Source organism: Manacus candei, unplaced genomic scaffold, assembly GCF_025592945.1.
Source record: "Manacus candei isolate 608988 ecotype Guabito, Panama unplaced genomic scaffold, ASM2559294v1 h1tg000153l, whole genome shotgun sequence".
Taxonomy (NCBI): domain Eukaryota; kingdom Metazoa; phylum Chordata; class Aves; order Passeriformes; family Pipridae; genus Manacus; species Manacus candei.
The window spans coordinates 2,585,615-2,611,205 of record NW_026138201.1 but is presented as its reverse complement, the minus strand read 5'-3'; the positions used below and the strand labels follow the sequence as shown (position 1 = coordinate 2,611,205).

The following is a 25,591-nucleotide window of genomic DNA, read 5'->3' as shown; positions in this document are numbered from 1 at the left end:
AGAAGTGGCTCCAAGTAGGTATAAAAGCACGTTAACTACTCTGCAAATTCAAAATCCATGTAGCCAAATGTCTTTTTAAGAAACCAAACACAAACTAAGCACTCATCTGAAATTCTGCTCATAGTCTTGCTTAAGGCACAAAGACACCACAGTTGCCAAGAGAACCAAACCTCATTACTGAGCACCAGCTTCATATTTTTTTCTGCCAAATTCAAGTAACAAGAGCTCAAGTGGCCCAGCAGAGGAACATAATTTATGCCCAGCCCAAGACATCTAAACTGTCATCTTAGTAAGTGCTTGAGTTAAGCCTGTATTGTCATAAGCAGGAATTCAGGGATGAAGTGGGTTATGTCAGTCACTTGCTCCTGTTTTATGCAAAGATTCTTCTTATCACAGAGGCAGGACAGAAATAACAAATAGAACTAGATTCCAGGACACTCCTTGCCTTTTCCCTCCTTTCTCCTTTCATAAAACAACAATGACTAAAGTTAGGTACTTTTGTTAAACTAATTCAATCTGACCTACATTTTTGCAGAGATGAAGAAAATTCTCTTTGGCCTGTCAAATCTCACTTCAGATAAAAAACACCTACTTCTGAACAACTGAAGGCAGTTCAAGTAGTTTTTATGACAAATTCTTCAGTCATGGCTCAGCATTTACAAATACCTTGCACCTGTTTATTATGATGAAATTTCCAACCTCTCCCCAGTCTGCCTGAAATAGATTTCGTTCTGAACAAAACTTTTAACAGAGAGCAAGAACAGGGAAACTAGAAGAGACAAGGACAAAGAGCCAGCCATTTCTCCACTCTCATTTAGTCTTGTATCTGCACAGTTACAGCCTTGCTCAGACCAAGTGTTGTTCAGTGAAGCCTGGACAAAGATTGCCCAGCTAAGAACAGAAAGGGGTGTTTTAGGGAAACAAATACATTATCTAAGGTTTGGCCAACAGCAGCTGCAAGGCAGGAACGTGAGAAGTGGTGGAGTGGGGAGTGAAGGACACGAGATATCTGAAGAAATTCTGCAGCTGGAAGTGGACTGATAACACTTGCAAGGCAGCAGAGTTTTAGGGAGGAACCTTAGAAAAGCACAGACATTATTAGTAAGACAGTAAATTACTTATTAACACAAGATGCCACAGGTACAGAGATTTTACTGGTTTCAAGTAAGGAGGAGTGCAGAGGCCAATAAAACACACTGCCATTGTTCAGGGCAGAAGCCTGGCAGTTACTGGGTGTGTGTCTTTCCTCAGCAGAGGAGTCTCAAACTTTGGATCCTACTGTTTACACAACACAAAAGCCCAGCAAAACAGATGAGGAAAAATATTCCAGGAACTCACTTCACGTCCCATAAACTCCTGCCACAAGATGGTGACAGGAAGATCCAAGCTTTAATGTCATCTGAGCCAGAAGAGCAGAGGGGACAGTGCAGGTTATAGCTCTTGTTGTGTAATTTCTTTGCAGAAGTTGTTTTGGATTGAAGTTTATCCACCTACCCGTGCTCATGTATCACCCAGCATGGTTTTAGACATCAAGACATACCAAAGAGGCAAGTCCCTTTCACACAGAAAGGCTGAAGCAACAAAATAATGGATTGTTTTAGAAGTAAAATTAAAAACCATACTCAAACAGGTTCTTTGAGTAACTGAAATCACTTTTATTTGTGAGGAACGTCACCCAATGCTGCACAGTTTCAAATAGATCTTAACAAGGAAAGCGGAAGTTTCTCCTCCCCACGTCCTGCAGTGATCAGGACTGGCACAGAAAAAAACAACTCATCACACTTGGGAGGTTTAGCACCAGCATCCAATAAAAAAAAAAGCATTTTTTGTTTCAATTTTTAGTTCTTTGGTTGCTTTTTTTTCCCTTTTCAGTTTGATACCAAAAGAAAAATTGAAAAATTGAAAAATTCATTACTAGCAAAACAGTGAAATTCTAGGAAAAAAAAAAAAAACAAAACCCAAAAAACAAAAGCTCCACAGTTGCTGTTGAAAACTAGGGAGGTTGTTCTTTCTGAACCTCGCTCTCTTTTCTCTCTCATGCATCTCTCTTGTAGGCGTTCCCTGGATCTCAGCTGCTGGTAAGTTTTGTTTCCTTTTGCATTTCCGTAGGTCAAATCTTTGCTCTGGTCATCACTGTTGACAATTTATTGCTTGTGTGTTTCTTTGGTGTTACTTTTGAGCTGTATTTTAGGACACCTGTTGAAGAGCCACATTAAAAAAACTAAATAAAAATGCAGTTTAAGTTTCATTTTCTTGTTGAATTTGGCAAGATGAGTTATAGCAGACAGGATAAGGACAACTGGCTTATCCTGTCCATATGCAGGGTCTTCCTAAAATGAAATATTATTAATTAGCAGCAGATGCTGTAACTATATAGACCAGATAGAGCTTTCTGAAAAAAAATCAGTTATAAAGCAGAACTTACTCTGTGACAAATACAGACACAGAGGAGAGAAAGAAGAGAAAAGCAGCAAACTGCTCTTGGTTTGGCTACAGAGCACTCCCAGAACTTATCACAAACATCAGGCCATAAGGGCACGTGGCCAGAGGCCAAGTCCTGGGAATACACACAACTCTGCTTCAGCTGGCAAACAGCAATTATCCATGTTCCTTACCTGAGGGATGGTACAGGTGCCTGGGGAGCCGGGCATCACTCAGCACCACCCTGCTCTGTCACTGGAGCAGGAGTTTCAGCAGGTGGTTCAGTTACCTTTGTCTGAGACACAATAAACCCTGATTAGAGGCAAAGACCAACCTCCAGACCCTTCCTCTATTCAGTGGCACAGCCAGCATAAAGGTTTTAAAGTAATCAAGAAAAATGAATCCCCAGAAAATTAGTATTAGTGTATTTCTTGTCATTTTTGTAATTTTTATTTCTGTAATCTTGTAAAGTTAAGTGTATTTCCTGTAATTATTTCACAGCAGATTCTGTCAGGGGCACACCTCAAGAAGACACAGAATGAGAAAATCTTTCCTTGTTTAGGTAAAATCTGGTTTGCAAACAGTTTCCTGAAATGATCTGGTCCGAGCAGTTCAGGAAATGGACCTAGAGCTTTCAAATCCATCTCTTATACTACAGACAGACTGAGGGTTTGAGGAAGCTGGAAAATACAACTGGTTTCTCTGCACTTCAAAAACAGTTGTTACAGCCTGACCTTACAGTCTGACCCCAATTAAGGACTCTCCAGAAGCAATCCCTATCCCACTGCCAGTTCCATTTAAGATAAGCTGCTCATTCTCCAAGAGGGTCAGAAGCAGGCAGGGAAATCACCACTTCAGAGCTGGTCACACAGCACAGAAACAAAACACTTATCAAAAACTCATATAGGACAGAGGGTCTTGAGCATTCACCCCACCAGAACCTCAGTCTCTGCCACATAGACTTACAGAATCACAGAATGGTTTGGGTTGGTTTGGGTTGGAAGGGCACCTTGAAGATCATCTCGTTTCAATCCATGGCAGTGACACCTTCCACTATCCCAGGTTGCTCAGAGCCCCATCCAACCTGGCCTTGGACACTTCCAGGGATGGGGCAACCACAGCTTCTCTGGGCAACCTGTGCCAGGGCCTCACCTCCCCCACAGGGAAGAATTTTTTCCTAATATCCAACCTAAACCTACTCCCTGGCAGTTTGAACCCATTCCCCCATATCCTGTCACTCCAGGCCCTTGGAAATAGTCTTGCCCCATCTTTCCTTCAGGTGGCCACAATCAGGTCACCCTGGAGCCTTCTCTTCTCCAGGCTGAGCAGCCCCAATCCTCCCAGCAGAGCTGCCCCATCCACCCCTCTGGCAGCCTGCTGGCCTTACCTCTTTGCCCTCCTGAGCTGGAGCGCTGGCAGGACGGGGCCGGCGCCGGTAGTTGTAGGGGCGGCGGTAGCCACGGCGAAGGGGCTGCTGGCCCATGGCGCTGGCCTCGTGGTGGTTCTCCTTGTTCTCGGCCTCCCCGGTGGCTGGGGCAGGGCGTGGGCGAGGGGGCCCTCTGAGGAGGGGCAGAACCAGGTGTTAGGCATGAAAGACACCCAAGAAGGTTAAACTACAGTAATTTTATCCCAGCAAAGCCTTCCATAACCAATTCCACCCTTAAACCATCTCCAGTGTGAGCAAACCATCCCTCTGGGGTTTGACTGGCACAGGGTTGAAGAGGAAAGACAAGCAAGGTGGGTGTCTCTTCACTGCTGAAGATACATCAGCATATCCTACACCAAAGCTGTAGTTATCATTTGAACTGCTGGCTAGGAGAAGGAACAAGCCAGCAGTGGCCACACAGGCTGATTTGCTGTGTTAGCCTTGGTGTGGCTGTATTCCAGCCCAGGCCTAATAATTAATGGTACAACCCTTGGGAATCTCACTTCACCTGTCAGCCACTCCTGGGTCTTTGCCTGCCAGCCTCCCATTGGCTCCCTCACTGGGGATTTCCTGAGCCAGATACACTTTGCCTTTCCAGAGAGATCACAATGCTGTTTTCTTTAGTTATTTCACCAGTCTCCCCCAAGCTCATGGAAGCTTTTAACATCATCAACATCCTGTGGCATGAAAAAGCTCCAGCAATCTGCTGCTTGCCCAACAACCTGAGCCAGCAACCTGAGCATGAGTCAGCAGAGCACCAGTGCAGCAAAGGCAAAATGGGCCCTGGGCTGCACCCCCAGAGCGAAGAGCAGCAGAGATGTGAACAAACCAGATGGAATCTTGAGGTCCCTTCTAACCTTGCCTGTCCTATAGTTCAATGAAGCTCACTTTGTTTTTCAGCAGGTCTCCCACTTCCTTCACTTGAAGGCTCCTCATAGCACACTCTTTTATCAGAAGAACAAGAACAATTGTGCCATCCTTTCCATGCTACTCATTACTCCGAGGACCTCTGTAATCCACCTTCATTTGTCTCTTCTCCCAGCCTCTGAGTCCTCAGTCACTTCACTCTTCACACATTTGTTCCCCTTCAATCATTTTATGAGTTTTCTTATTATTATGGAAGTTCTCCAGGCTCTTTAGCACCCCTTTTCTCCAAAGGCTCTAGCAAGACTTAACTCCAATAATCCTGTTTTGTTACCTTCTCCTTTAGGAGTTTCTCAAGGAACACAAAATTTACATCTTAACTGACAGCAATACCCTCCACTAACAAAGGATGTACTACTATATTAGATTACATGCTCCCATGTCAGAGGTAGGACACAACTTTAGGTTTTACTGAATACTGAGGTTTCCTTTGTACCTACAAGTAGCACCAGGGCATAAAACCAAGCTTGTGTGACATGTAGGACTGAGTTCAATGTGCATAAACTACTGTCTGCAGTCCACAAGAAATGTTACAGAGCACATCCTGCCCCAGCAAATGACACGGACCCTGCATCTCATTTCAACTGTGAGAAGCAATGGGATACAATGAATTCTTTGCCCTCCTTTGGCCAGTATGTCTCCAAACAACAGATAAGCACATTTAACAAATTCTCCAGTTTCCTTATTTCTGTGGCTCACCTTTCTCCCAGTAATTAAAGTGCTTCTCACTGTCCCTACCATTTGCACAAGTGTCCCTGCTCTTAGAGGGCTGTGTAGGACATACAAGCACCTGAATTCCAAGCAAAGGAAACGGCACCAACCTGCGGTAGCGGGGCCGGTAGGTAGTAGGATTCCTGTGCACTTGCTGAAGTTGTCCTCCTTCTGTGACCCCATCCTTGATTTCTCCCTCAGCACCCTGCTACCAAAGGAAAAGAGACAGTCAAAGATGAATTGTTACCTTATTTGACAGGCAGTGTATTAACTATAGAGCCAAATGATCTGGGTGCCAGTCCAAACCCAGTGTATCAGCAGAGAAACACCTGCACTGGTAAAAAAGAAGCAGCAGATTCTCAAAAGGCTTTAATTTGGGCAAAGAGGAGGGCAACACAAGAGCCAACACTGCTACCCCTGTTCCTCACAGGAACAGACTAAAAAACTACCCGATGATGCCTCCTCCCTGCCTGCCAAAAAAGGCAGAGGTCTTGACAGTTCTCCCTGGTGCACATTCCAGGGTGTTTTGAGACATGGCATTGCACTGTAAGGGGTGAATGTGTTATGGAGGGGTAGCTACTGATCAGGACACTTCCCAGTTTGGAAAGTTAACAGCAAGAAACGTTCTAGAGACCCCTTCTAGCTCCATTCTACACAAAGCCCCATTCCACAGAGAACTCCCACAAAAACACCGAGAAATCTGAAGGCAGAAATCTGTATTACATCACATCAAATACTCTTCTGCACACTCAATCTTGTCAGCCTTTCAGAGATGCACTGGTAGTGGTTCTCTCTCCCTTTTAGTTGCTCAAGCTGATAGTGATAAAGCTGTATGTCAGTTTGGTGGGTTTGTGTTTTAAATGCCAGCCATCAGCAATGTCTGTTCTTTAAAGTGTTACCTGATTTGCAGTTCTCAGCGTGTTACTCTTCCCTTTAAAAGAAGGAATTTAACAAGACATCTAGAAACAGAAGTGCATCCTCTGCACCTGATCCAGTAGGAAGCAAAAGCCTCCTGACAGCCTTTAGTAGTCTACATTTGACAGGTTTCCTTCCAATTCTACACCACCATCATATTTTGCTCTATTTTAACCCTGCAGAGGCAGGGAACTTTTCCTTAGATGAAATAACATGATGATAAACATTTTAAAAGCCTGGAGTGCTGTAGGTCATAACAGGAAATCCTGGGGAATTAAATGAACCTCAGTGATCAACCCTGACAATCTTACATAAAATACCCTCCAAATGCATTAATAATTTCAAGTGCAGTTCGTAGCTCTTCGAGTTCTCATAAAGCAGAGACTTGGTCTAGAGCCAGGTGGAATATTTCATGTGCTGTACCCAGAAATAGCTAGACCACCTATTCTCAACAATTTGACAGGGTCAGTTGCTGAGATTAGTATAAAAAAATCTGAATTAAATTTAAAAAGCATCAACCAGTCTAATTGTAGGGAGGAGCACTCAACATTTTTCATTAGCTAGAGCTCTCCCATAGCCCTTGACAATCAGCATCACATTCACAGTTCTTTGAAAGGCACTGTTGGATTTTTTTACATGTTTTTACTGGCACAGCCCAAGTCCACTCCTCCCTGCAGAGGGTTGGGCTGGAATCTCAGTTACAAGACTCCATCTCCTGTAGAGATGGAAAGAATGACTAGACCTGAGGAAGCATCACTTGAAAACATTGCAAACCTTTTCCTCTTCATCTTGAGCTGAATACTGTTATATCAATATTTTAAATGGTTTTGGCTTAAACAGTCAGCTGAAAACAGAACAGCAAAGCAACTGAATTGCTTAGCCCAGAAGCCCTGATCATTTCCTGCACTTCTATAGCAGCACAAAAATTCAATGAACACATTACATTAGTATCACTGTCAATTGATCAGAAGTGAAGTATGGCTCCAGAATAAAACAATTATGCTGTCATAACTCACTGAAACAGGTGTAATTCCATCAGAAAACAGAACCAGGACTTTGAGGTCTTGTTTGACCATATGATAGTAAGTATATGAGATTAATTTATTAGGAAAGTTTCTTGAAAGCATCACCCCATGTCTAGCACACACGTGTTCACTCAGTCTCCTCCACAGAAACCTCCCAACTGAGCCTGTACATTCAAACAAAACATTAGGTCATCCTAAAGGGCAGGTTAAAAATCCTGAAGATTTTTAGTTACAGCAGGCCTGGGTACACTGAAACCTTTTCCTTCAGCTGTGCAGAAAGAGTAAATACACTTTCAGCAAACACAGCTCAAGAGTGCCCAAGAGCTGGAAACACTCTCTCAAGTAGAGAGGCACAACCTCCAATGCCTCTGTTATTGGGGCATTGAATGAAACAGAACTTGCTCCCAATTTTAACAGATAATATCAAATCCAGAGGAGCAGTCCATGCATTGATGGCAAGACATGACTTTCAGAGGATGCTCAAGCCAAAGGAAGGACCAACAAACCTTATAAGCAATGGGAAACAATGACCACCCAGGTTCATGTCCTTCTGTAAACTATCATTTGTAAGCTTTTAAGGCTGTAATTCTTCCAGAGTCAGTGATCCCAAAGAATGAGCAGTATCCTTTCCATTATAAAATGCCATATGATTGCTAAAGGCATCAGGCACAGGGCACACAACAGCTGAGGTCTGGTACCCACACCAAATCAGCCTGGGGACTCACATATAAGCAAGCCAGAGGAAAACAGGGCAATAATAACAATTTGTTCCCCTTGTGTACATCTTCAAGGACTGGGATCCAAGTGTGAGATGAAAGCCAGGTTTTTAGCTGCCCGAGTTTGCATTAGATAAGAGAACACAGCTCAGCACAAGTACATTGAGGCAGGATTAAAGAAAACACCTAATGATAGCTGGTATAAACAACTAGGCTTTAGGGAAGGATTCAACAACACTTGTTCTGTTTGCCCCTGTGCTGTCAGCTCTGCAAAATGAGAGGAAAGTTATGTTGCCTGGGCAGAGCCTTCCACCAGGCCTGTTATACATTTCTGCAAGTGATGATCAGACTTAACTATTAAAAAAAATATGTTCCAGTTTGTTGGATTGTTCCAGGCACCAATTTAGCAGAAGCACAATGTGGACAGGAGCAGTAACTGCTAGAACCACAGTCATGGTCCTCATGCTTACTTCTTCCTCTGCAAAAACCTGCAGGGAAGATGCTTAGGAAGTCTTGCAGATGTAATGAAGAGTGGTGCATAGCTGGTTTAAAGGGGTAAAAAACCCCAAACACCATTATCTTTACCCAGAACACTTGTAGGCAGAGGTCTATGAAGGGATGATACAGGGAGGTTTCAGCCAGCTGGTCAAACTACTGCCATGCCATGCAGAAGTGACAAACTTCTAAAATAAATCCCATTGTCCAAGTAAACCATATACAACCATAACTTGGAGGGTTATGAGTAATATAATATGTTTGCTTCAGGTAAAGGGCATGGTGAGCCACTTAGGTCTCAGCCCTTTGTGTTTACTTTTCAAACCAACACCCAAGGAGATGCTTTTAACACATCCTAGAAAAACATGACAAGGAAGGGCTACCAGATACCAAATAAAAGAAAGTATCAGTGTCAACCTCAGCAATGCGCTGGAGGAACCCGGAATGTTACTGAAGAACACTCACAACTCAGTTAATCATTGACAGCTCACTATGTGCCAGTGCTGAAGGTGTAGTTCCCTCTCAGGGGCAGCTGCTGAGGAGGTGGGTGACCAGCACTAAAGGAACTGAACTCACACTCCGAGGTGGCCCACGGCGTCGGCCGAAGTAGCCCCGTCGGTAGCGGCGCCGGTCGGCGGCGTAGCGGCTGCCTTCCACAGGGACTCCGTCTGGACCAGTGACATTGGCTGCTTCTGCACCCTGAGAGCACAACACAGTCAGCCAGGGGCTGGGAAAACAACAACCAGCTACAGGGAGAGGATGAAACAGCAAAGAGGCTTTTTGGCCCAAGTTCCAAGCTACAGCGATTCCCTTCTCCCACGGAGCGCAAAAGCAGGTTTGTTATTCCCAACCCCATAACCCAGAGTTATGATCATGAGTTAAGGTCCTAAGATCATATCAGGCTGAGTTTGGAGAGGGAAGCAAGAAGTAACTGATTAAAGACAAAGACATGAAACCCCCATCACCCTCAAAAAATGTTCAAGAAAGTAGAAGTGTAAAGAACTTGGAAGTTCTTACAGTTATTAAACTACCAAACTGCAAACAAACTCTCCAGAGCAATATATGCCTCAGTTAATGATTGCTGGGCAGGCTGCAAGCTTTGAATGCTCTATCAGGTAGAAATTACAAATTCTAGAAGCACTGGCATGTAGTTGAGGTAGAGTTTTGACACATATCTAGAAACACACCTTGATGAAGCCTTTAAAAAACCAGTTCTCCCATAGAAAAGCTGTAGGAAATGCCACCTACCCGGGGATTAACACATCAGACAAAAACCCCAGAGACATAGGCAAGGTTCTGTGTCACTCCCCACTCTGTTGGGCCACACTCCATAATCTCCTACCTTTTCTCCCTCGACCACATCAAATTCCACAGTCTCTCCATCACCAACACTGCGCAGGTACTTCCGGGGGTTGTTTTTCTTTATCGCCGTCTTCAAAGAAAAAAGATGCAAAATCATATATTTTTGTGTGTTACTTACCTTATAAATTCATAACCACATAGATGAGGGAAGGGCAGCATTCTTCTGCTACAGTCCCAACTCTACACACCAGATCAGTCGCCACACCAAGACAGTTCAAACACACACGTCTCACATTTTACAGTCCCACCAATACTCAGTCAAAGTTTACTCTTTTCTCACTATTTTTGAGTTTATACATCAGGATCCACTCTGTCCAGTGAGCTAAACATCCAAATCATTACAGTTCATACTGAGTGTTTCATCTCCTGCAAGCTACACCAAGGCAGCTCTAGCAGCAAGTGTGACCTGTGCCTTTTGTTATTAGGACACCTGTAGACCATCTACTGAGAAAACCCCCCAAAATAATAAAACTGTTATTAATAATAACATCATTATTAATAATAACACTATTATTAGTTATATTAGAATGCTTTAATACTACTAACAACATGGGTTTGCATCAAAACCTCAGGCTCACGGGAACACTCAAACCTCCTGGCGTGACTTTCAGTCTGTCAACTACACATGCCTTTTACTCTGTGGAGTATTTCCAGGATTCCACAAAAACTGGTTGGATTCCATAAAAGTAGGCAAGACAAGCCTACTGTCTGTTCATCAGGTAAGGCTTCATCAACTGGGAGAGGTCAGGGGAGAAAACACAAGTACTGTACAAGCCAATTTAGTAGCCATTTTTTAACTGAAGTTATGTTGGATTGTTAAAGCCCAATTCACTTTAAGTTTCCTGATCTGGGCATCTTTTGTCAGCAGGAAGAGGGAGGTGCAGAACCAGTAAATAGAACCACATGGAAATACAGGGCATTAATCCAGCTTAAGAAATGGGATGTAGGGCAGAAAGAGAAGAAAGTTGGCATATCTGCAGTACAAGGAAAACAGGCAGAATGCAGCTCAGAGGAGTTGTTACCTGTGTGTGGTAGAATATTCCTTCAGTCAACAACAGCCCAAAAGCATTTCTCACTGAAGGAAAAATCTAATCAGCTTAAAGTTGATCTTGACTAGTTCAGGGAATGTGTTCTCCTTGCTGCTGAACACAACCTCCTCTCTGTTTCAGGCAACAGGCCAGCCTGTCCTTGTAGCCACACCTGTCCCTGTACCCTGCAGCATCCCTGAACAGCTTCAGGAAGAATCTAAGAGTGTACATATTGTTACTACCAAAGCAAAAACAACCCAAGAGGCTGTTTGGGGTTTTTTTTATACACAGAAACAGAACGAGCTGTCAAGTGAATTCTTTGGGGAATTATTTTAGCAAGCAGAGACTCACACCATTAGCTCAGACAACTTTGTTTGCTTTCTGCTGACCTTTTAGTGCAACTGCCCCATTTCTAAAAATCACACAGAGGTGTTTGCTTTTCCATAAATGTTATATTGCATAACCTGCCAACAGGAGACAGAGGCTGCTACACTCTAGGCTGGGGCTTGTTTTATAAAGGCAATCAGGACAATTTTGAGTAAATCCTAGAATTCCAAGCAGGAACTATGCAGCTTTACTACTTACAACTTCAGCTGCAGGTAAACACTGCTGAAATAAGCCTCTAACAAGCCTAAGCTCTAAGCTTGATGGAAAGACTTTTACCATGTGTATCCAGAGGGGAGAAAGCACTGTTCTCCCTGTTACTGTTTACCAGCACCCTGCAGGCTCCAGCTCCTCTGATTCAGAAGACAGATGTTTTATATTAACATAGACAGCACTCAACAACAAAGCCTTTCCTTTCCAAAGGGGACACTGATGAACAGGCAGCTACAAGAGTCTTCAGAGCCAGTTCAGGGTTTTGTTTGAGAGAGTTCTTCCCATATGCTCACACCAGCACATCCCATGCACATCCAGGACTGTCACAGTAACAGCCAAAGGTTGTTAGAACAGGTACAGGTGCATGATCAACACAATCCAGTGGAGTGAAGAGAAAGAAAGAGCCTTACAACAGAAGAGATTAACTCCTCCCCACTGCTCGTTGATTCAAACTGTACCTAATTAAACTGGACTTCTCTGGCTGCTGACACTTGGAATGGTGTTAACATTGCAAGGCACTCTCCACCCCACCACGATTGATCCCTGCTGCTCACACCACCTGTAGCTGGCTGACACAGTGCCCCAGACAGCACCCTGCATGAACCAAGCAAGACTGAGCAGGTGAAGAACTGCCCTTCCCAAAAAACACTGCTTGGGTCCCCAGCAAGACAAAGGGTTAACTCAAAGCAAGCCATGCATGCCCTAAAAAGAAAAGCATTTTAATCTGTACTAGGTTTATAAATAGCATCCAATAGCCAGACACCAAGCATTAACCCCCATTCCAATCATGAGATCGGCCTGTTCCCTCCCCACGAGGATGCAGGCAGGGGAGGCAGGGAGGAGGCTGGATCCATTCAACTAGGTCAGCCTTATTCTGAAGGGATTAGGCATGTAATCCAGCCCCTCCCGGCGGCGCGGGGAGGAGGGGCAGAGCCGGCGGGAGCAGGATGTTTGCTCACAGCAGGGATTTGCCTCCCTCGCCGGGCGGCCCCAGCAGCAGCACCGGCCAGGACGGCCCAGGCTCTGGGCCGAGCTCTGCTCAGGAACATCCCACTGCAGAAACATCTCCTCTGCCGTGCTCAGCCCACCCCGAGAGGGCTGGTCGGGTGCAGGCCTGCACATGATGTGGTATTTCTGAACCAAAGCCAGTTTTTCTCTGTGTTCACTCCCAGAGGACTCTCAGCCCCAGGAGATGGAAGTGCCCGCCTCCATCCCCCCTCCACACACCCACCAGGTCACATTTAGGGGAACAGGCCCTACGGGTGAAGGAGACAAAACAGCACAGGGAATAGCAGCTTGCTGTTTGGGTCTCTGCAGGCAGCTTTCCCAAGCAGAACATTGATCCATGTCATCTCTGTCATCAGCACAACAGCCATTTTCCAGGATATCCTCTCACTCTCTCAAAGAGACCTCATCTGTCTTCAAGGCAGTTGTACAGTGCTGCCCATCCAGAACATGTTTCTGTTACCAGAACTCTTCCCACCCTCCTCTGGACACACTCCTATCAGAGCACTGATGTCTCAGCATGCTCACAGCACCAGTCCTTAAAGAAAAGAAAATGACCATTAAAAATCAATATATGCATTGACAGCTCTTGCTCTAAAGTCCACCAGCTGAACCAGGAATGTGCACTGTGCACACTTCCCAACATCACCTTCACTCATTGTGGGCACTGGCCTTGCTCCCTCCCAGCTTTATCCAGTTTCAGTCTACACCCTATGACCCAGAGAAACAGTTATCACAGGCTATTTAGTCACGAAGCCACGGGAACTAAACCAACTCTCAGGGTTGACTCAACTAACTATATATGCACCCATCCTCATCCTCTGTGAGCAGCCGAGTACAAGTTTCCTGGTTACATCTGATGGAAATACTGTCACTTATGCCACAGAGAAAGTTCATGCTTTCAAGGATCATGTGAGCCTGCAGACATTTTATTTGGGACCAGCTCTAGGGGCACTATTTCATTTTTTGGTGAATGATGCAAGTGATGCCCAACCAGATCTAAGTCAATAATCAGTTTACACCAGCATGGAGACAGCATCCTGTGTCTTGCCATCATTTGCCTGCAACCTGAGAGTCCCAGGATAAACTTAGAACAGCCTCCTGACAGCTCAAGGAAAGTGAACCAATGACAAGCCTCTGGGCCAGCTCTCCCTGCCTGGGCACACTTGGCACAAGGCCTTCCTCCTCTTCTTCCTGGGAGCAGCTGCCTCGTGCACAACAGCTGATGGCAACACTGGCTGGTCAACAGCCAGACTAGCTCACTTTCTCCCCAATACCAGGGAGGGCAGACAGAACAAACCTGCAAATGAGGAGGGGAGGGAGGAACAAAAGACACAAGGAGTGTGAGAAAATGGCGGGAGGAGAGAACAAGCACCAAGGTGTTTACAAACAGAGGAGGAGACAACCAAACAAAAACACAAACCACACCAGAAAACTCTCCAAGCACCTTTAGTGCTCAAACTGGAGCAGACAAAAAGAAAGCATGAAGGGTTATAATAACTCTTCAGTTAAACTCCAGAGAGAAGGAAAATATAACCTAATATTTCTCCATGAAAATTCAAACATACACATTCATTCAAGGTATCTGCAGTCAATATTTTAAGAAGCTAGGACAAGGTTGGGTGGCTGTGGCAGGAGTTGCATTAGAAACCTACCATAGTACACAACTCTAAGCACAATCACTGCTGTCTTACCTGATGAACAAACACATCTTCTTTGGTATCATTTCTGTGAACAGAAAACAAGAAGTCGTAAGAGTTTAGGCTAAGAGACTTAAATAGAAATTCCTGGCTTTACAAGTGAAACCCTCCTTCTCTCAGCCTGTAGCACATGCCCTGAATTCCATACATTCTGTCTAAGTCTATGCTACCAAAACCCTGCTCTGAACTTGTAGGGTCATATGCTTGAGAGCAGAAAGGACTCCCCAGCCTTCAAAAGTGTGAGAGGACAGGGGGAAGTTCTCTGTAATCTTCTGGCAAGCATTCAGTGTTTTGTTTTTGCAGAGGGTACAGTTAATGACTGGACTGCTTGTTTTTCACTATTCTAATTCCTCAAAAACACTTGCACAGGGAATGCAACCTGAGCTGTTACCCCAGAGGTCAAACGAGACTATCAGCAGGACTATCAGCAGGACTGACCGCAGCTGTTAACAGAGATCTCCTTTCAGTGAAACTCAAAGCAACCGTGCACAAGAGGTGTTAGGAGAGTCCACGGGAGCAGGACCCAGACATGGATTAGGCCAGACAGTTCAGGTTTCCACGTGCAAAACATGAAGATAAGTCTGAGACCTTGATTCTGTGTTCCCATACAACAAGGGAGAGCCTAAACCCTGCCATCTGTTCATTCCCTCTCCGCAAACACAACGGGCAGGTCAAAGAGCTTGGGAAGATAATGCATAATCTAAAACTTGTTGTGCTGGATTGAAGCAATTGCAGGCTTCACTTTAGGAAGACAGCTAACAAGTTATTACACCATAACCAGCTGAAGGCTCTTAAGTCAACTGCTATAAAAGATTTTAAGAGTACTTCCTAACTCAAACTTTTCCTCTAAGCTTACATAACACTGGCTAGTAACCTCCAGGGACCAAGATCAACACTGCACCAGAACTGAGACAGGGGGTCTTCTCCCCCCCGCTGCACCCTACCCAAATCTACCTGATGTGTAACAGCTCAAGGACTTCCAGAATGAAATAACTTGCCAGGTGTGTCTTTTGCAAGAGCTCAGCATGCAGGCGTTTCATTCCTCATAAAGCACACAAGACATTTAAGCCCCTCAACCCCACAGATATTCCAGCCTTAAAAGCCAGAGTTTTCTCCAGTAACTCGGAAGCAGGGGTCCTGGGCACCTAAGGCTGCAGGGTGATCGCTATTACCTACAGCTGTGTGGATTATCAATGCCACCCAGAGCGTTGTTTGTGTTCAAAGGAGAAGGGGAAAAAAGAGACAAAAAGAATTTCTAGGAAAGCCAGGCCTGGAAGATCTTCAATGAGGTGCCATCAGAGCATCTCAATGTGTATCCACAGGAGGTGTATTGACCAGTTAACACTTAAACTTTACCCAGAAGTATTTCCCTTCTTCCTGCCGTTTAGAAAACAGCCAGGCAGTCAGGAAAGATTATGCAGCTCATTAAAGGTGTAGTATGAGTAAACAGGAGAAACGGGTAACAGACCAAATCTGTAATGAGTTTGACCCTTTCTGTTTTCTCCCTTACATTGGGGGGTGGGGTGTTTAAGGAAAAAAGCTTGTTGAGTGCCTGGCCAAAGCTGACCATCAACTGCATGAAGCCAGGAGTCAGGTCCCCAGGTCCCTGTTGCAATTACTAATGCATGGCATGTTATCTGCACCACGAGTCTATCACAATTTAAACATACCTGTTGATAAAGCCGTATCCATTTCTGACATTGAACCACTTGACTGTGCCAAGAACTTTGGTGGCTGGAAAGAAAAAGTTAAAGAATTTAATCTAAAGCATAAGAAAGTACAACAATGTTACAAAAATACTTTTATACTTGTGTGGGAACTCACCACCAGACCTATTCTGTTCTCTTAACAAAGAGAGAGAACATCTCCCAGCTCAGTTTATACTAATGCAGTGGCAAGATACAGTGCTTTAACAGACTGTTCTTCAGCCAAGAGTTTAACACACAGCACAAAGCTCTATTTCCAGAATTGTCCATCCATTCCTTCTCTTTTTGTATTTCTTATCCCAGAAAGGGGCAGCAAAGCTGACAATCCCACAGCAATTCATCCTTTCTCTTTAGCTCAGTAGCCAGACATGAAACACAGCTGAAGAAAGCTGTTTAAAACTGCTTTCTTTCACTTGGAGTTTACCCTTCTTTCTTCCCTGGAAATCAGAACTGGCCAAAGCAGCAGTATCAAGTACTATGTCTCTCAAGTGAAAAGGCAGCACATCCCTGTTTTGGCCCAGCTCTTTCTTGCATTGTCAGCATTACTCTAACCAAATAAAGACACCATAAGACTTTTTTTAATATTCCTGCTTCTAGAGATCAGCTGCAAACTGTCCAACTTGATGTTCCCTGACTTCCAGGATCAAGACAAGCTCCTGTCTCAACACTGAAACAGCACCTACTTAGAAGCCATACTGCAGTGTCTTATAGGATCTGGCAAAACCTGTTCCTCCAACTTATAGGAATGTGTGGGAGGAACTCAACAGTGATGGAGGCAGTTCAACCCCTCCTTCCCTCTCAGCAACCGGGTGGACACAACAAACTTGTACTTTTCAGACCTCTTCCAAAAGGAAAGGTTTGGCTTCTACAATTGAACACAGCCTGAGCACAAGTATCTAAGCAATCTATGTAGCACTCACTTGAAAAGGACCCAGTCACCTACAGATGACTGCTTGCTAAAAACCTTACGCCTATGTTCTGGGGATGGCAGGAACCTAAGAGACAATTAAAGGGAGAACAGTCTAGAGAATCTCCAATTCAGAAGTCCAAGCCACTCTGCTGGAGGCAAGAACTCACTGTAAATTGTCACCTTTATCCTCTCTATGCCTGCATTCTTCCCTAAATGCCCAGACGAGATGACAGAGCCAGACAGACCTTCAGTCCCATGAAGTCTTGCCATTCTCACACACCCCTCTGAACACAGACCTCAAATGAGAATGTTTGACACCAGCACCCATTGCAGTACTGCTGCTGTTATTACTTCCAATAACAGGCCTCTTCTCATCCCATTTTTAGAAGTGAAGATTTTGGTCTCCTTTAATATGCTTTTTAGCAGAAAATGTTCTTAATTAGAAGAAGCAAAGTCATGTTAAGACTGAGACATCAACTAGAAAAAAGGGCTCTGCCCAGTACAAAACATACATTCCCAAGAATTCTTGTTTACAGAGATAAAAAAACCCCTAAGTTTCACTGCCTAACACTGACTCAGTGAGAATCTTCAGTATCAGTATTTATAGGGACATCACTACATACAGATGTTCTCTGCTACCACAAAGGCTCTGGCTGCAAGAGCTCACTGCACTAACACAAGAGGAGAAGGAGGGAAGCACAGAAACAGGTGCCAATGGCAGGTTTTAGCTGCTTAAAAAACAGTGCTAATACCACTGATTCCCTCAACATCATCCTTTCCCTCCCCTGCAAAACAGCTTTGGAATCTGTTGGCCTATTTCAATCAGATTAGGAAGAGGAGGAGAAGCTTAGGAAGCATGGCAAAACCCCTCAGAGGAGTCAGGGAGCCGGGGGAATGAGGGGCAGTCACAATTCACTCTCTGTGTCACAGTTTCAGAGCAACTTTTGCACAAGTCGCAAGAAACCAGGGGTGAGTACTGGGGAAACACTATTCCCTACAGACATCGGTCTTACAGTATTCCCTGAGTATCGCTGTGGGGCCAAAGAACCTCGGACAACAGCACGACTCTGAACATCCACGTGGCCATGGCACAGTCACTGGAAAGCCTGAGCTGTCCCAACAGGGAAGTCGGGCAAGGAGGAGAACAAGCCCAGAGGAAAACACAGCAAGGAGTTAAACTGATGAGTCAGAGAGGGTGGTTGATGCGATGTGATGACGTCTGTCCCACCAGTGAAAGCCCACATATTGCTACAAGATGCTGTACTCTGATGCTATCAGAGGAAACAATCATCAGCCACTCCCACCCGTGACAAAATAACCTTTTAACAAGGAAAGCCAAAGCTTCCTGTGACCAGCAGAACAGAGAGAGTTGAGTAACCCTTATCCCTATTCCTAGAAGTCAGACACTTAGACGCCCTGGGCATTTGCTTCTAAGGAGATCTTTGTAAAAAACTTAAAGTGAACATAATTACACCACCATCAAGAGGGACATTTGAGGTGGACTTTAAGGCAAGGCCATTTCAATTAGCACTATCAGTGCTATCAGTGATCATTTTCCTCACAATTCCTACTAAAAAGCTTGGTAGGAAAAGGGCCATTGTGCAAAACCATCCCCATGGTGGTTTTCATTTTCCTGCTAGTCCGGGAAAAGTATTTGTGCATTCACTTCCCCCCCTACCCCTTCTCAAAGCAAAAGCAACTGGCAGACAAGACAAAAACATTACCAAAAATGAAAAAAGCCATGCAAGAAGAAGCCAGACACACCAACAGGTATGGATGTGCTGATTATTGTGCTCTAATTACTGATAAATCAGGTAACAGGAGGAAATCACACAAACCGTGCCTCCAATCTGTTTTGCCAGAATTCTTCCTACCACCACTCCAGAGAAATCCTTTACCTGGCTCCTCTCTGCCGCAGTAAAACCTCAGTCTTCAGAACAGAAGGTGCTGTCATTCTTTAGTGAAGTCTGCGACTATTAGTCAGCTTCAACTTTGCTTTTAAACAGCCTCTTGGAGTCACACAGTTACAAATAGCAGATCCCTAGTTCCACAGATTCAACCCTTGTCCTTTTCAACAGGTTGACCTTATTTAATCACAAATTAAAAAAAAAAAAAAAACACACACACAAAAAAAACCCAAAAACCACGCTTGCTATGCACTGGGTTTGAGAGATGGCAACATGGCATTTTCACAGAGCATGCCGAGTTGGAAGGGACCCACAGGGATCATCGAGCCCAACCCTCAGCCCTGCACGGGACCATACCCAAGAATCACACCATGTGCCCGAGAGTGTCATCCAAAGGCTTCCCGAACTCTGTCAGCCTTGGTGCTGTGACCACTGCCCTGGGGAGCCTGGGTTTTCTGCCTCTTTACTGAAAACAAGTTAGAAATTGGGGAAAAAACAAACAAACAAACAAACAAAAACCAAACAAGCACCGCAAACTCCCAAAAAAGCCCCAAACAAGCACACCCCACTAAACCCGTTCTTTACAGACAGAAAAGTTGTGCCAGGACCTTAACACTAAAGGGAGGCACACAGAGCGTTCCGCAGCAGCCCTTCCGAGCGGGGCAGCGCCGGCAGGTGCCGGGCAGAGGCTCCCCAGGGCTGTCCCTCCCTCGCTGTCCCGGCCGCCGACAGACCCCGGCGCTCCGGCCCGGGCGGGCGAGGCACGGCCGCCTCCCTGCGGGGCAGCGCCCGAGGAGCGCTCCCCGGGCCCGGCCCGTCCCACAGGTGCGCCGGCAGCTCGGACTCACCCAGCACTTTCTTCTCCGACTCGGCCGCGGCCGTTGTGGCGGCGGCGGCGGCGGCAGCGCCGGGGGCCGCCTCGCCCACAGCCACAGCCGCGCCCGGCGCGGCGGCGCTGCCGGGGCTCTTGGCACCGCCGTCCGTGGCGGCGGGCGCGGCGGCGGCGGTGGCGGTGGCAGTGGCGGTGGTGCTGGCGGCGGCCGGGGCGCTGGTGGTGGCCGTGCTGGCAGCGCTGGTCTCCGCCGCCTCGCTCATGGTGCCGGCAGGGCGGTGGCGGCGCGTGTGGCTCGGGCCGCGCTGGGTCTTACTGGCCCCAAAATGGCCCCGCCGAAGTTTTAACACAGTCAGCGAGGGCCGGCGCCGGCACGCGCGCCGCCTCATTAGCATTTAAAGGGGCCGCGCCGGCGGCGGGAGGGGAGCGGGGCCGGTCCCGCTGCGGGGCGGGCGGCCTGTCCCGACACCGCATGTCCCGATACCGCACCGGGTGTCCCGACACCGCGTGTCCCGACACCGCACCGCGTGTCCCGACACCGCGTGTCCCGACACCGCACCGCGTGTCCCGACACCCCATGTCCCGACACCGCGTGTCCCGACACCCCATGTCCCGACACCGCATGTCCCGACACCGCACCGCGTGTCCCGACACCGCACCGCGTGTCCCGACACCGCACCGGGTGTCCCGATATCGCACCGCGTGTCCCGATACCGCACCGCGTGTCCCGACATAACACCACACTGCATGTCCCGACATGACACAACACAACATGACACAATGAATGACACGACGTGCCCCGCTCTGCGCTGGTGCGGCCCCACCTTGAACAGCGTGTGCGGTTTTGGTCACCGCAATATCAGACATGTCACAGAATCCCAGGATGTGCTGAGCTGGGAGGGACCCACAAGGATCATCCAGTCCAACCCTCAGCCCTGCACAGGACCATCCCCAGAGTCACCCCCTGTGCCCCAGAGGATCATCCAAACCCTCCTGGAGCTCTGGCAGCCTTGGGGCTGTGCCCACTGCCCTGGGGAGCCTGGGCAGTGCCAACCACCCTCTGGGGGGAAGGACCTTTCCCTGAGATCCAACCTGAGCCTGCCCTGACACAGCTCCAGCCATTCCCTGGCTGCTGTCCCTGGTCCCCCAGAGCAGAGCTCAGTCCCTGCCCCTCCTCTGCCCCTGCCCAGGAATTGGAACTGCAGTGAGGTCTCCCCTCAGCCTCCTCCAGCTGAACACACCAAGTGCCCTCAGTGTCCTCACACAGCTTCCCATCAAGGCTCTTCCCCATCTCCTCTGCCCTGGTGTGACTCCTGGGAATGGTCCTGTGCAGGGCCAGGAGTTGGACTCCGTGATCCCTGTGGGTCCCTTCCAGCTCAGCATGTTCTGTGATTCTGTGTGTGATCACAGCCCCTTTACATCCACACCCTCTCGGGGGGTTGGAAATTAGATAACTTCTCTAATTTTTTAATGGTCTTAGTTAACCTTTGGATTAGTTGTTTTAATTAATCTCAATTAGGCCTTAAATTGCTTTTAGCCAGCGAATAGCAAAAGAAGTTGTCATAAAGTACTTTTGTGAGAACACAGCTCAGGAAAAGTACTAAAACTGTTAAGTTTTGTTAAAGTTAACCTGGATATGCTTCAATAAACAAAGCCCAGGAGAGAAAGATGTATTGATGAAGCTGGACATCTGGAACACAGGATTTATGGACTACAAGGACCTTCTGCAGAAACCAGCAGATAAGGAAGAAGACTGACAAAGGTGCAGTGTTTGTGTCAGAAAAAGATACTAAAAAGACTAAAGATATGAGCTAATTAGCATAAGCAATGAGAGATTGATAACCAATAGTGGATAGAACACTAATTAATGAAGGGGAATTATGTAACTTAGAACCAATGAACATTAATTTCTTTGTCAAAAATGTATAAATAGGTGAAAAAGTGATGTATTGGTGTCTGTGTGGAGGCAGGATTTTTGTCAGCCACATACACACCCAGCACTGTAAATAAAATAGTGCCTTGCTTTCTGAAACTGAAAAGACAGTGTTAGAGAGTTTTATTTATCCCAAGGATTTCTAAGGTATTTGGAAGCAATTTTTGCTCTCTTTTGCAGTTTACACACACCCCATCCTTATTCCACTTTCCCCCCCACATCACTTTTCTAATTTGCCTCTGCTGGTGTCCATCCTTTCCTCCCAGATGGAATTCAGGGGTGTTTTCCACCCAGACAGGCTTCACTACTCCCAGTTCTATTACTTAACCCAATTTCTACAGCCCAGAAATTACTGCTTTTACAGTTCTCCTCGTTGCATCCCACTGTACACGTAAGAAGCAAAAAGAGCTTTTTGTCCCATAGATTTCAATCCTCCACTTATGTTCATTTCATTACCTTGTATCGTATTCTATTTTCAGAGTACATGAAAATTTCTAAGAGGATTGCTCTTTCAAATGAATTTTGAGAGGAAGGCTTGTTAAGTCAAATGCATAATCAAGACCCTGACGTGCACTTGGTACATCAGATTTACTTTCAGTGAAGTTGTTAGTTAATTTTTCTTCCTCAAGTTAATTTTAGAATTTACTGAAAAACCCATTCAGCAACAACAACAAAGGTGTAGTGTACAAGCTGTGGCAATGTACTGGGACAGAAAATTGGCAGTGCCATCTGCCAGCTCCCCTCAGCACTTGGGGATGCATCCCACCAGTGCCTGGGGACTTATGCAGGTCCAACTTGCCTGAGTGTTCCTTGGCTGGATCCTCTTCCACCAAGGCTTTTGTGGTCCAGGAGCCCCTAATTTATCAGTGTGGTTTTGCCTGCCTTCCTGCTTGTCAGGATGGGCAGCTCTTGAGCTTGGAGGAGGTGGTTGCTGAACCAAAACCCATTCCACAAAACATAATAAAGCTGCAAAGTTCAACAAGGAAAAGTTAAGAAATACTAGGAATTAGATTACTTGTACACTTGAAGCTCAGCCCCCTTAAGTGTAGGGATAATTATATATTTCTTAATGAGGTGATCACATATTCCTCTTCCCACAGGATCCTGCCTTTTTTTTTTCTTCAGCAAACGAGCTGGTTTTCAACAGTCCCTTTCATCCTCCTCATTTGATGTGCACTTATTGAATGCATATTATATAACCCTCAGATTAGGTGCAGAATTATTCATTCCCTTCTTTCTTCAGGATCCTGTGAGGCTTTTACCATTCCGTATCCACGGATCACAAGCACTGATGAGGGCATTTTATCCAGCACTGCAACAGCTGGGATTATCATCTCCGTTCTGGCAATGGGGAACAGAGGCAAAAAGGCATTAATGCCACTCTTTTCAAGTATCTGCTGATTATGTGTGGCTGCCTTGAACACACATGGATTTCTTTTCCAGGGAACTTGCTGTTTTCACAGGTTGGGTGGGACGTGAGATGCCTGCCTGAGGCTGGGACATGAGGCACAGAATTTCTTATATGGGGCTATTTTATGTCCTATTTTGTTGCAGGGGAGGTGGTTCCTGCAGATCCTGAGTCAGAGGAGAGGCCTTGTAAAAAAACAGCAAGTTCAAGGCAGCCACTCATAATCAGCAGATACCTGAAAACAGTAGCATTAGTGCTGAAAAGATCTTGAAATGTGCTGCTTAAGGCTCAAATACCAAAAGACAGCTCAGAAAAGCTAAAATTCATCATTGTTCCAAATACTTCATTATTTAAACCAACCCCTGTGAATTTGGAGTGCTGGGAACTGGCAAAAGGAGACCATAAGAGTTCTAAATCAGATAAGTGAAATCTATTTGATGATTTATGGATATCAATATAATTTTTGATTTATAAATATCTCTTCGGGGGCCTCAGGCTCTACTGAGAAATCTGAGGGGGAAACAGGGTTCCTGAATATTTTACATGGTAGATGACATTCAAGGTGGCTGCTTTCACCTGTCTGTAACAGGACACACTGATCCAATAAGGGTTCAAAGGGCAGATTGAACTGATTCTGTAATTAGAAAATGTAGTGTTCACCAAAGCATAAACATTTTGCAGACATAAATCGATTCCTGTAATTGTATTTCTTGGAAAAAAACAATAACACCTTTCAATGAGGCAGAAAGGTTCTGTTTTCTGAACTTGAATTTACCTTCCCCTGAAAAAAGTGAGCCAGTTCCTATTAAAGCAAGTCCCATTTCCCTGTTGTACACAGCTGATTTTCCTTAATTTTTCCCAGGAATTTCTGAACTCACAGGAGCATCATCACATGCAGAAATGCTGCTACATTTCCTGCTCCTTCTCTTCCCCATTGATCCAAAAAGCCCTGGTTTGTTTTTGGTTTTGGGTTGGGTTTTTTTTTTTGCACATAACTCAACATGATAGATCTGTCCTGAAAAGCTAACAGAGAACCAAAAATATTTAAAATGGAGGGGAAAACAAACCTTCCAAGGCCAGTAGAAATGATGCTTTTATCAAAATTGTAGCTCTTAAATGCAGTACACCAAAGATATTTATTCAAGGTTCGACGATGAGGCCATTCAGCCAAGAGTCAGTAGATGGCAGTAGAAGATGAGGAATAAGGAAGATTTAATCTGTAGCTTTTTAACATGTCACAGGGGAAGGGACGGTTGGTATAATTAATGCAATTAAAATGCATTAAAAAGTGGAAATATAAATAATAAAACATCCACTTCGCATTGGAAGCAGTTAGACATTTTTCACAGAAAAATGGCTTCTGACACATGTAAAATTAATTCAAAGTTCTTCAAACTCTAAAGCTTTTTCAGCAGGTAAAACTTCTCAAAGAAAACCCTTCTCCAATGAAAATAGAAGCATTAATTCCACTGAAAAGTTTTCTCAGGGGAAAGCTGTTTAATCACAAGCTACATGTAACACTTAGTGGGAAGAGCATCCTTAGCTGAGTCACCAGCAACCACAAAGACTCCTGGATTTTATATTCTGGGCCTGTCCCTGCTGAGAGTGAGAGATCTCTCATGTCACAACCCCTAGGAGGGTTTAAATTAAACCAACCTCACACACACTGTGGGAGGCTGAGCTTAATTTAATGGTTTATATCCCAGAGGGATACGTGTTCTCTGAAGAGGCTTCAACAAGAGTCTTTGGTGAGCCCCAGTTTGGTCCAATTTGCCCTTGCAGTATCCTTCCTTTCCCTCTCCTTTTCACAACCATCACCACTTTAAAATCATAGAAAAACTTTCCTGGGAGGGTCATGTAGTCCCCCTCCCTGCTTGGAGCAGGGCTGAGTTCAAACTCGGGTGAAGCTGCTCAGATCCTCTTTTAGAGCCGAGGGATCGAATGAAAACCTGCAACTGGGACAACCCAAAAGCTCCGGGAATGGCAAGGAAACCCTTTGTGATGGCACCTCCTCAGGCCAGAGCCAGAGGCATTCAGTGCCCCCCGTGTGGCCACCACAGGCTCTGTAAAGAACTAACACATGCTCATGTAAACCCAGCTGGAGGGAAAGGGACACCAAAGTCACCTGGGGTTGGTCTATATTTATGTACATTTATGTTTATGAGTAAACACACTTCAATTGCTGTGCACACAGAGCCATTCAAGTCTTCTCTGCAGGCAAAGTCGGTTTTGTGCTCCCCCACCGAGGTGCAAGAGCCTTACTGACTCATTCCTGGCTTGGGAAGTGGGATGGGGAGGGCAAATGTCACATGTCACAGGGCAGGGGAGGGTTGGTACTAAATCCAATTATCAGAATAATTTACTTCACACAAAATCACTTAAGTTTGCAGTACGTAACTAAAATACATACTTGCTAAAATTTTAAAATAATAACTAGACAATTAATATAAAATATTTGATTAGATCTGTAATTGAGGCGAGAAAATCACAGTTCTTCAAAGTGTCATCTGGGGAACTTACCACCAAAATGCACATAGTATATTGTATTTACTTAAACATGGTTTTACATT

At 45.5% G+C, this 25,591-nt stretch overlaps 2 protein-coding genes across 3 annotated transcripts in view; one reads left to right on the top strand and one right to left on the bottom strand.

The window, feature by feature from the left end:
* SPX (spexin hormone) overlaps positions 1-18,505 on the top strand; it is a 288,585-nt gene extending 270,080 nt beyond the window's left edge. The window contains exon 6 of the transcript XR_007900715.1: positions 18,451-18,505. The gene's annotated coding sequence lies outside the window, so the exon portion shown is untranslated. The remainder of the gene's footprint in view (positions 1-18,450) is intronic.
* Positions 1,632-19,997, bottom strand: YBX3 (Y-box binding protein 3). Of its 2 annotated transcripts, none has more exons than XM_051772472.1 (9): positions 19,697-19,997; positions 15,996-16,059; positions 14,320-14,353; positions 9,976-10,065; positions 9,210-9,332; positions 5,593-5,690; positions 3,809-3,980; positions 2,616-2,716; positions 1,632-2,196 (listed from the first exon to the last, which is right to left on the bottom strand). In XM_051772472.1, exons 1-8 carry the CDS (start codon positions 19,941-19,943, stop codon positions 2,651-2,653), a joined length of 894 nt encoding a protein of 297 aa, XP_051628432.1. In that variant the 5' UTR covers positions 19,944-19,997; the 3' UTR covers positions 1,632-2,196; positions 2,616-2,650. The 2 variants fall into 2 exon arrangements, with proteins under 2 accessions (XP_051628432.1, XP_051628433.1); XM_051772473.1 differs by having other exon boundaries at positions 5,593-5,687.
* Between the last annotated feature and the right edge of the window lie 5,594 nt (positions 19,998-25,591).